The 14,745-nt window shown below is 42.6% G+C and overlaps 1 protein-coding gene across 2 annotated transcripts in view; it reads right to left on the bottom strand.

The window, feature by feature from the left end:
- The window catches only part of UAP1 (UDP-N-acetylglucosamine pyrophosphorylase 1), a 39,806-nt gene that overhangs the window by 2,970 nt on the left and 22,091 nt on the right, over positions 1-14,745 (bottom strand). The window contains exons 4-9 of one of the 2 annotated variants that reach the window (XM_058660558.1): positions 12,998-13,173; positions 10,880-11,052; positions 7,182-7,375; positions 5,009-5,149; positions 4,102-4,290; positions 2,938-2,988 (exon numbers count right to left, since the gene is read on the bottom strand). In XM_058660558.1, the coding sequence (XP_058516541.1) occupies positions 2,938-2,988; positions 4,102-4,290; positions 5,009-5,149; positions 7,182-7,375; positions 10,880-11,052; positions 12,998-13,173 (924 nt within the window). The remainder of the gene's footprint in view (positions 1-2,937; positions 2,989-4,101; positions 4,291-5,008; positions 5,150-7,181; positions 7,376-10,879; positions 11,053-12,997; positions 13,174-14,745) is intronic. The other variant, XM_004589126.4, reaches the window with a different exon arrangement.

The following is a 14,745-nucleotide window of genomic DNA, read 5'->3' as shown; positions in this document are numbered from 1 at the left end:
AGAAGCCTTCTTCGAGAGAGCTAGAGCAGACGGCAGGAGAGCGCAGGCCACGCAGTCCCTGACCCTCCAATATTTAGAGCTGTATGCTGGATTATTCCAAGTCATTTTCAACTAGGGCCTTCTAATTTTAATAACAATATCCATTCTCCAGGATTCACCTCAAGTCCCAGCTTTCCTCTGAGCACTGCACTTCACGGCTATTGTTCCCATTCATGTATTTACATTAAACAAATAAACTCTCCCTAAAGTGAATACTGGATGTTATACATATTTAGCACATAAACAATGTCTCTTAAACCTTTATGCATCCCCCTCCCCAGTAAGCTAGCAGAAACTATTTCTCTCATGTAAGATACTACAGCATCCAGGATATGAAACAGTGTTTGTAGGTCTGTGAGCAGCCCTGTTTGCCGGCTGGATGACTACAGTATGAGGGCAGATGGCTGACAGCCTGACGCAGAGAGGGGAGGCCCAGACTGGGTACCTATCTGTCCGAACACACGTCGGATTCTGTCACAAGAACTCAAGAAGTCCAGTACAGAGCAGCTGGGAAAACTCAACGGTTACATAAAACACGAGGCTGTAGCCCGCTGACAAGATGCAGACAGCCCAGTTCCACCTAATCCCATAAAGGACTCAGTGTACCAAAATCCTAAAATGGCCCTGAGTCCAAGATAGAGAATTTCCATTCTAGCACCACCAAGATCCCCCAAAGACTTAGGAAATCAACTTTAGTAAGCCAATGTATTACTCTCTCCCTTTCCTAAGGAAGAGAAGACAGCAACAACCGTCCACAATTAAAAAACTCGAAATACGGGGTAATTAGCTAAGCTATACGTCCGCACCCGCAGTCTTCAAGCAGACCTGTGCCTGGGGAGGTCACGGGCTCAGTAAGCGACCGGGTGAAAAACCAAAGCCTACAAACGCACCATCCTGGCTTTTTCTCAGAACAGCCCCAAGCTCCTTTCACAGACAATAATGTTTTCTCATCTCTCTCTTTTAAGGACTCTCTCTCTTTCAACTTTCTGACGGCATCTTTGCTGTTAAGGTTTTCGGCAAAAAAGTATTTCCAAATCCACACTTTCATTTGGCTTCAGCTGAATTCCTCTACAAATGGCTAAAATGAAGTAAAGGAGAAGGGCTGAAACTAAACCATAGGACTAAAATAAAAATAACGTTTGACAACATTTTGTATCTTCATTAAGACAATGAGATGCTATTTTTCAGCAGCAAAATTAAGAAGTTTCACTTTTTGGCTAAAAGTTATGGTTCAATGTCTTATTTCCTAAACTGCAGAGCTTGCTTCCACAAACTAAAAATGATGCCGGAGGCAGAAAACAACAGAGGGCCCTGCATCCTAACTTCTACAAAGTCATCAGGGATCCCCAGACTTAACCCACCACGCCTTGAGGGCCACTCCCCTGTTGTTTGTTTGTTTGTTTGTTTTTTAAGATTTATTTATCTTTGCTTGAAAGGCAGATACACAGAGAGGAGGAGAGACAGAGAGGAAGATCTGTGGTCCAATGATTGATGCTCTCAGGCCCTGTCCCTGTGGGGGAAGATGATGGCATGGGTCGCACAAGGCACAAGGGGATGGACTGGCATCAGTGTGGCTCTCCAGCTGGGCTCACCCCCAAGCCCAGAGCCTCTGCCCTAAACGCATTTCCCCCATGACCTTGAAAATTCAAACCAGATCTGGTGACTTTTAAAATACAGTGAGAATATCAAATGACTGCTTATATCTTTTCCTACAACAATTTAGAACTATCAGTACCCAGGGAGAATATGTGCAACTTCCAGCTTAAAACACACACACACACACACACACACACACACACAAAGGCTCTACTCTTAAGGTAAAAAGGTACTTTCCTTAGAAACAAGACAACAGCTAACCAAAACTAAGACAAAGGCTATAAAAATGGACAGTTTTCCCTCCCACCTCCTACCCCATGTACTAGCTTCCTCCATCTTAAACAAAAACAAAAAACTTGAGGGGCCAGAATTGTGGTAGAGTGAGTTCAGCTGCAGCTTGCAACATTGACATCCCATAAAGGCACCAGGTCAAGTCCCCACTTGAACTTGAACTGCCTGCATTAGTTCAAGTCAGCTACTCTACTTGAGATCCAGCTCCCTGCTGATGCACTTGTGAAAATGGTGGAAGATGGAAGAAGTGTTTGGGCTGCTGCAGCCATGTAAGGACACCTGGCTGAAGCTCCTGGCTCCCAGCTGGGGCCTGGCCCAGACCTGGCAATTGCAACCATTTGGGGAATAAACCAGCAAACTAAGTAAGATTCTCTCTCTATCCCTCCCTCCCTCCCTGTCTCTGCCACTCCCTTTCTCCTCTCTCTTTCCCGCTTTCTGTGATACTCTGCCTTTTAAATTAATAAATAGATTTTTTTAAAAAAAAATCACACACATGGGGGTTCCAAAAGGTTCATGGAAAATCCTTATCATCCTGGAATTCTATTTTCCATGAATTTTTTTTAATTGCCTCTTCATCTGCCAGAAGCAGTAGACCTTTATTCTAAGAGCTTATACCCAATTCAGAGAGACATGGCTTCTGAATGGTTTTCCCTAGCTTATGCTGAGAGCAAATGGCACTAAGTTGGGATGCCAGCTTGTTCTGTTCTCGCTGGCTGGTAGCCTGTTCTGGATCTTGTCGATTACCCTTTAACTTGCACCTGCAGGCTCAACAAATTACGGGCTCTGATTCTTTTGTAAAGCTTGCTCCCCCTTCCCAGCATGCACTGAGATTCTGAGTTAGTGTCACCCAGACAGAGCCCTGCCACCAACTGAGCAATGCACCCCCCACCAAAGCTCCAATCATCCTCCCTGGGGACCCCCAAGGAGCCAGAGCACTAAGCTACAATGCTGTTAGTATGAAGGGAAGCACAGCCCCATCACCATGCACTGCAGACTGGCTGGGATATTTACTTGTGATTGGCATCGGCTGTGATGGTCTCTGACTTCCCATTTGTAGCACTGCTATGTAGGAACAAATAAGCATTAATGGGAACGGAAACAAATCAAACAATAACAATGAGGTGGAGTGGCAAAATACACTTGAATGAACGGTAAATCATAAATTTGATGCAGGAAACTTGAAGTGGCTTAAAAAAAACGGGCAACGATGAAGCATGAGGACAACGTGGCATGGCACCATGTAAGCTTGTTGGAAGACAGAGCCTGGGAGTGGCCGTGGGCTGTGGAACTGCCATCACTCCTGCTAATAAAAACAGGAAAGAAGCCCCAGTACTGTAATGGATAAGGCACTGGTCTCCTAAAAACAGGGAGACAACAGTAAATTCTAACTCCCAGAGTTCTCTGGGGCTTCTGTGCTCTAAAAGACATATCAACATGTCTGTCATTTTAAGTACAGAAACACTGAATGCTTTTCTTAGAAGGGGAAAGTCTAACCAGTCAATGGTCTTACATTAAAAATTACACTTAAAAAAAAAAAAAAGGCCTGCTCTTGGCATTTAGAATGTCTGTCCTTGGCTTCTTACAAGGCCAAAACCTTTCTGAAGCTTGAGAATCGGTCAATGCGCCTGGCATTCCCTTCCCTTGGTGGCACCTTTGTCAGCGACCTGAGACCTGAAAGGGCCATGGCGAGCGCTGCCAGGGCCTTCACCCCACAGGCAGCCTGCAAGGGGGGCCTGCGATGGATCTCACACATTTCTCTTGCAGTGAGGCCACAGATACAGGAGCAGCAACAAGCCCTCCCCGCAGCTGAGGGACGTGCCTGGTGGCACAGTGTGCTGCCAATGGGCTTTAACCATGAGGCTCGACAACGAATTATCTTTATAAGACTCTTTGGGAAGGAGTCATTTACTGACATTGTGGGGATGTCTCCAAAAAGAGAGAGACAGACACACACAGAGAGAGAGAGAGATTCAGAAGAGATTCCTCTTTAAAATAAAGCTGTCTTTCTATTTCTAATGGGCAAAATCGAGTGGTTATTTCCCATAAGGAAATGAGCACACAACACAACTCTGCCTTTTTAACTAAGATCTAGAAATACATCAGACAGAGAGGAGAAGGAAATTCTAGGGGCAAAAGGAAGGAGAGCAGTCACACAAAGAGAAGAGAGTAACTTACCGGGGAATTGCGGGTAGGCGAGAGCCATTTTCATCTACGAAGTGGCCCCCTGCATTGAGCACCCAGCAGTGATGCAGGGACAGCAGCGCGTGCCTGGCAGTAGTAGGGTTGTCCTTGCCATTCTGACTGTCTGCATTCTTGAGTGGCGAAAACTCATCTTCCCGCAACACTTCATACACCACAAACCTCCTGCAGGGAAACCAGACAAAGACTTCTTTCTTGGGAAATTAAACTGTACCCACGGTTTCTGATTCCTCGCGACAGTCGGACCTTCTGCTTCAATAACTTCATCCAGTTTCAGATGAAGGCTGTCTAAAATAATGCTCATCTGGGACACAAGCACGTTGGAATTGTGCTCTCCTCTGCGAAATGAGAAATAACTTCCTACCTATAAGACACGTCATTTTAGAGCAGAATGACTGGAAATAGAAAGGCACAAAGATCACACTGGTATCTGGTCTGGAGAGGAAATGCAGGCCAAAAGACTACAGTAGAAATGTACATGAGACTACTCAGATAGATCATTTTTCTTCTCCATTTTCATAGTGGGCAAATTCTGACACATGGATCTCCACATCCCGAGTGCTTATAGAAAGCTACAGTTATAGGCAGTAAGAATATATCCCACACACAAAACGGATCCTTTTCTTACTTTAGTTTCATTACTCTCTCCGCAAAAAAAAAAAAATTGATAACTTTGCAGGACAAATAACGGACTAGTTGATATGAAGTAAGAAACACTCTTACGTCACTTAGACCACACTGCTGGAGTGCTCGTTTTATACCAAAGGCCGCATCTAAGTCACTTGCACATACTATCAAATGTTTCCTGAAAATAATTTCTTAAAGGCAAAAAGCTGTATTTCAAGACATCTATTTAATCTTACTAGTGCTATTCAAAGCATACTTTGCAAACTGGAAGATGTCAAAGACAAATTTCTCCATCTTTATTCCATTTGGTTTGTCTGGCTTGATTAACTGCCCCTTGGAATCCACATACGGAATCTTCTTTTGAGCCACATGATGCTGCAACTGAGGTTCATAAATACTAGGAAATAAGGGGGGAAAAAAGACATAATTACTTTCCAAGATTCAAACTGCCAGAAAATCTGGTGAGAGTCAAAAGCAAATGGCATCAACAATCAGGACTGGGATTTTAAAGGAACATTTTAGCTCATGCTTCAATAGCAATCAACAGACGACTTCCACGTTAAGAAAATACATACACAGGGCCCAGCCTGGTAGCTCAGTGGCTAACATCTTTGCCTTACAACCACCGGGATCCCATATGGGCACTGATTCTAATCCTGGCTGCTCGACTTCCCATCCAGCTCCCTGCTTGTAGCTGGGAAAGCAATAGAGGATAGCCAAAAACCTTGCAACCCTGCACCCGTGAAGGAGACCCAGAAGAAGCTCCTGGCTCCTGGCTTCAGACTGGCTCAGCTCCAGCTGTTGGGGCCACTTGGGGAGTGAACTAACTGATGGAAGATTTTTTCTGTATCTCCTTCTCTCTATAAACCTGACTTTTCAATAAAAATAAATAAATCTTTAAAAGAAAGAAAAGAAAAAGAAAATACACAGCAGACTCAAATTAATGCCTTACTCATAATTTGCATATCTTTCATAAAACGTTTTACTATTGGCCTTAATTTCCCCGGCCGAGATCCTTTCAAGTGTGGAAAGGGCATAACGAACATTAAAAGTTACTAACAATAAAGTAGAAGACGGTTACAAACAAGAGGAAAGAATGGAAAATATTTTGGAACTGGATTTGAAATTCTAACGCACAGCTTATCAACATTTAAAAAGCCGTTCATCTTGAATCTAACACCATCAACTGAATCAGAGTGAGAATACCCTTCATTGTAAAACTCTGGTGAAGTAAAGCAGCTCTGATTGTGTCCTCTGTGGTAATACCACGCTTTCTTCACACAAGTCTCAAGTTTATTCTTTACTTTTTAAACGTACTAGTTCCTAAATGCTAGCCTGAAAGCAGCAGAATTAAAATGGGCATTATTAGAAAAACATAGATGTGCTGTGTTACCCTACAGAAATTCTGATTCAGTTGATATAGGGTAGACATCTATTTTTTTAAATTTTTAATTTTTGTTTTTTTCTGAAAGGCAGAGAGATAAAGCCAGACTGAGAGAGACATTGCACTCGTTGTTGCATTCTCCAAATGCCTTCAGCACCGGAGCCGGGACAGGCCAAAGCCAGGAGCTTAGAACACATGCCAGACTCCTAACTGGGTGGCAGGAACCCAGGTGTCTGACCCATCACCTGCTGCCTCCCAGGATGTGCAGTAACAGGAAGTTGGATTGGCTGCAGGGGTGGTAAACCAACTCGGGCATTCTGATATCTGACGTGGACACACTATGTGGTGTCATAACCATGACTCCTGATGCCCACTCCCATGTATATATTTTAAAAAGCCCAGTTATGCTAGCGTTTCACTTCTTATTTTTTGCCTCCACAGAATGTTACATACAGCTGCGGCAGCGATGGGGGATGGGGTAGGGCAGAGGATGGAAAGTGACAGGAAATGCTTTAGACTCTAGTTAACGCACTGGAAAAAGGTACTTACCAATTTCCACTTTACAATCTTACTAAAAACAATCACAACGCAAGACAAAGTTCCACTTTAAAAGTGATCCAGGGCAAGCATCTGGCACAGTGGTTAAGACGCCCCGAGGGCCCTGAATCCCATAGCACAGCACCTGTGTCCAAGACCCAGTTAGGTTTTCAACTCCAGCTTCCTGAAATTCAGACCCAGGGGCCAGCCCAAAGACTTGAAACCAAGCGGTAGACCCAGATTAAATTCTGTGCTCTTTTGGCACTGGTCAGCTCAGCCCCAATTATTTGCAAACCTTCTGAGTGGTGTTAGAAGATTCCTCTCTGCCTATCTTTCTGCCCTCAAATAAATTTAAAGAAACACACACACATACATAAACAGAAGGTGATCCTCAATGAAGATGAACTCTGTAGGACAAGGAATTGGGAAGTGTCTACCTAAGATTCAAAAGGCTTAGTTTCTAATTCACATTAAAAGCAATTGTAAAAGGCCCCCATCTTGCCCATACTTGACAACATCTTTCAGAAACGGCACAGTGAAGAAATGGTTGGCAATGTTCCCCGCGTTGAACAGCAGTCGTCCATCTGAGCTTCGCTTCTGAGCTGTTGCCAGGGAAATCTCACTGTATTCCACCACCTGGTACACTCCATCCACGCGGCAAACCACTCCAACTGGTTCCGTAGGGTTGGTTTTCTCCACTACCTGTCACGGATAACAAGAACAATAAAAAGATAAAAGTAGAGGAAGAAATTTTAACTGAATACTTCTTCCACTGCCAAAGGCCACATTTACAATACTACTTACAACATCTTTCAGGTACTAAGATAAAAGCAGTCTTTATAACTTTAGTCAACCAACTATCCATCGCTGGATTCCTGGGCAGGTAATATTCTTTTCTATTCATCACCCAACCATGTAGATGAGGAACTCCATCATAGCCACGTATCCCAGCGGAGATCATGTTCAATCAGAAATAATCAAATGTAGTCCGTAACTTTTAACTCTTTTATATTATTTATTACTTAATTTATCCTTAACTACGCTTAACTACTTGAAGAATAAATGAAATAAAAGTTCTTGGATTCACACGACAAAAGCCATTTTATTTCACATGGCCTAAAGCAATCCTTCAGTTGAAAATAGAATTTCCTGCACTGTCATTCATAAATTCAGCAATGTCCTTATTTTGTAAGGGATCTTGATAAACAGGATTAAGACAAATGACTAGGCTCCTATTCCAACGTCACAGAGACCCACTGGTATTACCTACTTTGCATATCAGATTTTGTTTGAAGAGATTATGCCTCAAAAAATTTTGAAAATTAGTGATTTGATGATTTTTCAATTGTTCTTGGCTGGTAGGAGACAGAAGGCAATGTATCAAAATTAGAGAGGAAAAGTAACTTGAGTATATAACTTCAAAAAGAAAAATAAAACTCCTTGCTGGGGCCAGTGTGGTAGTATAGCAAGTTAATCCTCTGCCTGCGATGCCAGCATCCCATATGGTCCCAGCTGGTTTGAGCCCCAGCTGCTCCACTTCCTGCCCAGCACCCTTCTAATGGCCTGGGAAAGTGGCAAGGGGGTGGTCCAAGACTTTTGGGAGATTCAGAAAGGTTCCTGCCTTCAAAGCAGACCAGTTCCAGACATTGCAGCCATTTGGAAAGTAAAACTGTGGATGGGAGATCTCCCCATCTCTCTCTCTCTCTCACTTTCTCGCTCTCTTTCAAGTAAAGTAAATCTTTACCAAAAAAAAAAAAAGCCAAATTCCTCACTTATCCAGACTGACTATTTGGGAGACTGTTATTAAAGAACCGCATGCAATGCACTATCATAAAATCAGGTTCAGAGGAGATGAATACCCAACCAAAGACTCAAACAAACAGTGTAAATATTATAAGGCATCCTTTTCTTTGTCTTGCCCAATAAACAATCCCACATGCTTCAGTGTACTTACAATATTTTGTCCCCAATTTCAAAAGTCTTTCCTGAATACACATGAAATTTCACCAATAAAGTTAAAGTTTGTTGAGTAACTCGCTTGCTTAACATAAGCACGGCAGTAGCAGTCTCTCAGACAAGCAGAGCCATTAGAGCAAAGTTCGTTTACACGGCAATTAAAGATGCAGGCACTGAGTCGAGCTCAGTGAGTCAGGGATCCTGGACGGTACACAGACTGCTGTGCAGTTTCACTGCTTGTCACACTGCAAGGAGCACAGTGTTCAATGAAAGGAAACTTTCTAAAGGAAATGGATGAAACTGGAAGGAAACACGATGCAGCAAAACGAATGAAGCCAAACACAAGCCTAATAGCAATTCACGTCGCTCAACCTGTCACCACCTGCCCACAGCTGACTGTGGGCAACTGACCACACAAGAATTTTAGAATACATTCCTCTCATTTGCATTTTTTAGTTTGCCCTAGGAGGCCCAACTCTGGATGAAAAGTTTACAAACAGTATACAAACACCAGCCAAAACTCTTGAACTACCAGCAAATGCATCACATATGATGTGATATAACACTTAGACCAGGAGTTGAAAAAACGTGAATTTTTTAAAGAAAGATTCATTTATTTATTTGAAAGGCAGAAAGAGAGAGGAAGAATCCTTCAGTTCGCTGGTTCATTCTCCAAAAAGCTGTAAATGGCAGGGACTGGGCCAGGCTATCGGAGGAGCCTGGAACTTCATCTGGGATTCCCTTGTGGGTGGCAGGGTCCTAAGAACTTAGGTCTTCCTCTGCCTCTTTCTCAGACATGTCAGTCTAGGGAACGAGACAAAGTGGAGAGGCCAGGCCTTGCATTGGCACTCATACAGAATGCCAAAGTCACAGGCAGCAGCTAAGCCAGTTCCATCGCAATGTCAGCCCTGAAACACATGATTTTGTTTTTTAAAGATTGATTTATTTGAAAGGCAGAGTTAGAGAAGGAGAAGCAGAGAGGCAGAGCTCTTCCATCTGCTGGTTGACTCCCCAATTAGCTGCAACAGCCAGAGCTGAGCTGAGCTGAAGCAGAGAGCCAGGGGCTTCTTCTGGGTTTCCCCAACGGGTGCAAGGGCCCAAGAACTTGCCATCCTCTGTTTCTTTCCCAGGGCATATGCAGAGAGCTGGATGGGCAGTGGAGCAGCTGGGACGTAAATGGACAGCCACGTGAGATGCTGGTACCACAGGTGGAGGCTTAGCCTACTATACCATGGCACAGCACAGAGAACAGATACTTTTACTAGGAAAACAATGTTTACATCTATATTTCTAACTCTCATAAAATGTTTTTAAATTCTAGCATGTTTCCTATATACTACATAGTTTGTTGCCACAAAGGAATAACTTCTATACTGTCCCCTATGCAAGTAAAAAAAAAAAATGTTGAAAGGAACAATGCCAAGGATAGTTTTGCTGTATAGTATTACAAACCTCCATCCATCCTAACACTCGTGCTGTGGCACTAGAGAAGTCATTCATTTCCTGAACTGTTCCTGCCACCAACCTGCATATTTTCACCATGAGGACACCACAAGAAGCAAGTCCAAATATGTTCTTTCCACCACATTTCTCCTACCTATCACTACAGAAACTTTGCTGTACAAAAAAAAAAAAAAATACATGAATCCAATTGAATACAATATGATCCTAACGAAAACCATGTATTTTCTCTGGTATTGACAAATAACCCTCACAGAGTTTAGACTTTTCCTTGGGATTGACAAGCGTACAACACCATTTCTAGAATGAAGTATTGCCAACTTAAGAAAGAGGTAGGGAATGGCTCTGAAATACTCAAATCATCCTAATAAATTCTAATCTGCCTGCTGGCACATACTTGTCACAAGAGAAATGGAGAGGGCCCAGCATGATAGCGTAATGGTTAAGGTCTTTGCCTTGAACGTGCCAGGATCCCATATGGGCGACGGTTCTAATCCCGGCAGCTCCACTTCCCATCCAGCTCTCTGCTTGTGGCCTGGGAAATCAGTCGAGGATGGCCCAAAGCTTTGGGACCCTGCACCCGCGTGGGAGACCTGGAAAGAAGTTCCTGGCTCCTGGCTTTGGATCGGTGCAGCACCGGCCGTTGCAGACACTTGGGGAGTGAAACATCGGATGGAAGATATTCCTCTCTATCTTTCCTCTTCTCTGTATATCTGCCTTTCCAATAAAATAAAAAAATCTTTTAAAAAAAGAGAGAGAGAGAGAGAGAGAAACGGAGAAAGTCGTTACCTTTGCCCCGCAGTCGGCTCCTTTCTGAATGCAGAACCCAATGAAGCGGGGGTCTGCCACCTTGACGAGGATGTTGTCCACACAGTAGACATGGACGATCCAGAGGCCTCTCTGCTCCATGTCCTCCACAATGTTCTCAGCTGCAAGGGCCCGGTAGAGACCACCATTGCCATCTGGAAAATGTAACAGCCCATCAGTAGCGCACCAAAACCCATCATTACAGTCATCCAAAGGTTATTTAACGTTTCCCAACTAAGGTGAAGAGCTCTGAGAAAGTTTCTCTTTACAGAGAAAAGAAAAAAATCCTAAATATCCATAAGACAAGACCCAGGTGTCAACATGCTTAAGCATCCAGAAAATACAATTACTAATGCAGAATAGCCAACACGAAAGATGACACTTTTTTTTAACTCATACCTTTTGAATGTTTATTTTAAAAATTTATGTTGATCAGGTACTAGTTATTTAACATCTTAGTAACACAGGCAGGAATCAAGTTTTTTATTAACAATCACTTCAAAATCATTTTATGCATCTCAAAAATGAAAATACAAAAGCATTCTAAAACAAATAATATTTCTAAAGTTTCAACTATCTACTACTTGAAAGGCAGACAGAGAAGGAGGGGGAGAATCTTTTTCATCAACAGGTTCACTTCCCAAATGGCCAAAACAGCGGAACCGGCCCAGCTGAAGCCAGGAGTCTGGGGTTTCTAAGTCTCACACATGGCTCAGGTGTCTAAGCACTCGGGCCATATTCACTGCTTTACCAGGCGTATCAGCAGGGAGCTGGACCACAAACAAAGCAGCCAGGACATGAACGGGCATCCACGTAGAATGGAGTGCCACAGGAGGCAGCTTTACCTCAATCCCAAACCAAATGACTTTTAAGGACCCATATGTACACAAAGGCCTATGGTCATTTAGGCTACACATAAGTAAAAACTTCTTCTCTCTCCACCTATTTTTCAGTGATGATTTTTTGTGTACTTCTTCCATCAACAACTTTGGCCACACCTTAAGGGATAATGAAAGATTTTTAAAAGGTTCATAAACTACAGCTAGGAAGAGTGAACTATCCTATTAATGAAAAAGAGTTTAGATAAAAGTTGAAAAAATTCAGATGAAATAAAAGCCTATTACCTAGACGGCACCACCATTAATATTGCTTATTTCATTTCAACCTTTCTTCTGAGTAAAATTCACGTACGTTTATTTGTACAGGTAAGATCATTTTTGGCATTACCATGCATGACTACAGGAGTGGTACACTGCTTAATCCTTGTTAAATGATTTCAGTAAATATACCACGCACAGAATGCCTGGAATTGGGCAAAGTGGTGGCCCGGGTCACAGGGTATGCAATCTCAAGCTCATTTACATTCTCTTAACCTATTGAAATCATTCTTCGTGATCATTTAATATCTCCAAACAATGATTTGAACATTACTTGTCAACTAATGCTATTTACAAATAACTTAACATTTCATTTATTAAATAGACAGCTTCCTGTTTTCCTCTACAGCGTAATCAAAATGAATATCTTGAATGCTGCTCGAATTAATAGACATTCACCAAACATATAAAACTTTATCCAGCCAAACAATGGGCACCTTCATCTTTTTAAATAACTGTTGGGGGGGCCGGTTATCATTGTGGCACACAGTTTCCCATTTTGGAGTGCCAGTTCAAATCCCAGCTGCTCGGTTTCTGATCCAGCTTCCTGCTAATCAGCAGTGGGAGGAAGCAGACAGTGACTCCAGCTCTGCAGCCCTCGCCCTCCCGGTGGGAGACCCAAGATGATTTCTAGCTTCACCCGAGCCTGTGGGCATCTGGGCAGTAAACCAGGAGATGGAAGATGTGTAGTTCAACTCTCTCTCATTCTCTCTCTCTTTCTGTGGGCAGGTGTGTAAGTGTGTGCGTGAGACTCTGCCTTTCAAGCAGATGAAAATATTTTTTTCAAAAAATCATTGCCAAATTGCAAATATAATCTCTATATATTTATGCATTATTACACTGATCTTTCACGCATAAATCACCATATTAAGAAGGAAGTCACCATTTAAGGATTTACATGAGGGTCATTTGTAGTCATCATTAAACAAGGATTATTACAAACCTGGAGCCATAGAAAGTTTATTCTTCTCTTCCAAAATAACTTTCCCATCAAAACTCATAGCAGGAAGCATTCCCTGCTGAAAAAAGATCACATTCTCCTTTTTTAAACCAAAGTACTTGTGCTTTGTGAAGAATTCTTTTGTAGATTCCATTGTTCTGCCACTGGTCATTATATACCTTACAAGAGAAAAGCAGAGACTACTATGAGCCTTTGGGCAACATACAGTTCTATTTCTGAAAGAAGATCTTGAAGAATTCTTGTTTCTTATTTTCACTTCCTTCACCTTCTCCTGATAGGACACAATGATCAACTGCTACACTACAAGAATGTCTTCCTACAATTTCATCAATCCATATGCGCAAAATTATCTAACGATATTAAACACGCCTCCCACAACAGTAAACCCCTTACGGCTTACAGAGATACTTTAGAACTCAGTGAAAGTATTTTCTAAACCTAAACTATTGTTTTAAGCAAATCAGAAGAAAGGAAGACTCGTAATACAATCTAGAGACCTCTCGAGATTATTTTTATCCAATTTTGAAAAGGAATCTGGGCTCTGCTCACTCTCCATTTAGAGGAAGAGTGTAATTATATTTTGCTGTCACAAAACTCCAACTCTTGCTAGTGTGACAAAATACAGAAAAAAAAAATCTAGAACCACAATTAGTGACTGTGCTAGTTCTTGCCTTCACTAGAGAAAAACCATAGAGAAGTAGGGGTTTTGTCTGCACTGTTTACTGATTTAGCCCCAACACCTAGAAATAGTTCATTGATATTTGTGAATACATGACTGAAGAAAAAGGTAAAATCTGCCATCACCGTCATTAACTGTCTAACAAATCGTCCTGGTTGTTTAGACCTTTGGGTACAAAATATATAGACTTGACCTATTAGATTATAAAAGAGACAGCTACAGTCCCTTTTGTAAGCAAATAGAAAGTGTGGGTTGCATGAGGCCAAGGCTGTAAGCAGAATGCAGGCTGCTTAGAACACAGATGTTCCTCCAAATCCCCCACAGGAATCAGTCTGGGAAAAAAAAAAAATGGGTTCACAGTGAGCTAGTGTTCATGCTGGAAAGAGCTAGAAAAGCTAGGAACACTACAGGGATTGAAATTCCAGACAGTGTGACTCTTTCAAAGGGAACTCAAGGACACCCAGCTGCCTTGTCCCCAAGGTGTTTGCCGATGTGTGGGTGCAGGTTAGTGACCAAGAATCTCAGCTTCGCCCACAGACTGCCTCTGGGGGAACAGAAATGCCAGCAGCGATCTTGTTGGCCACATGGGACTGAAATAGCAGGAACAGAAAAACAGGGAGTCTGCCACACACAATCATTGCCCCTCAAGTGATTTTCAGAACTGTTCTGGGAAAGATGGTAAAGACAAAACACTTCTAAACCGCAGAGCAAAACTCATGCCTAGGCGACACATACTGAGCAAGCAGGCGCTGAGATAATGGCATACTAACAGAGATGGAGAACAGAAGCATGGCCCTCCGCAGACAGATGAGTGCAGCTCCCACGCGAAGCTCACGTGGAGTAGAGGAGAGCCTGATAATAGGACTGGAGCAGCACTCCCACGTGAAACGCCAACATTCCAAGCACTGGTTTGCTCGGCAGTACCACAACAACGGTCCCCGTATATTACTTTCAACATATGACATTATCTCAAAAGTATGTGAAAAGTGGAATTCAAACAAAATTTTTTCTCTTGAGGACAAGAAAAAATTTGAAGTCAAATACAAAAAAA

Source organism: Ochotona princeps, chromosome 2 (genome assembly GCF_030435755.1).
Source record: "Ochotona princeps isolate mOchPri1 chromosome 2, mOchPri1.hap1, whole genome shotgun sequence".
NCBI lineage: Eukaryota > Metazoa > Chordata > Mammalia > Lagomorpha > Ochotonidae > Ochotona > Ochotona princeps.
This window is presented reverse-complemented; position numbering and strand designations above follow the sequence as displayed.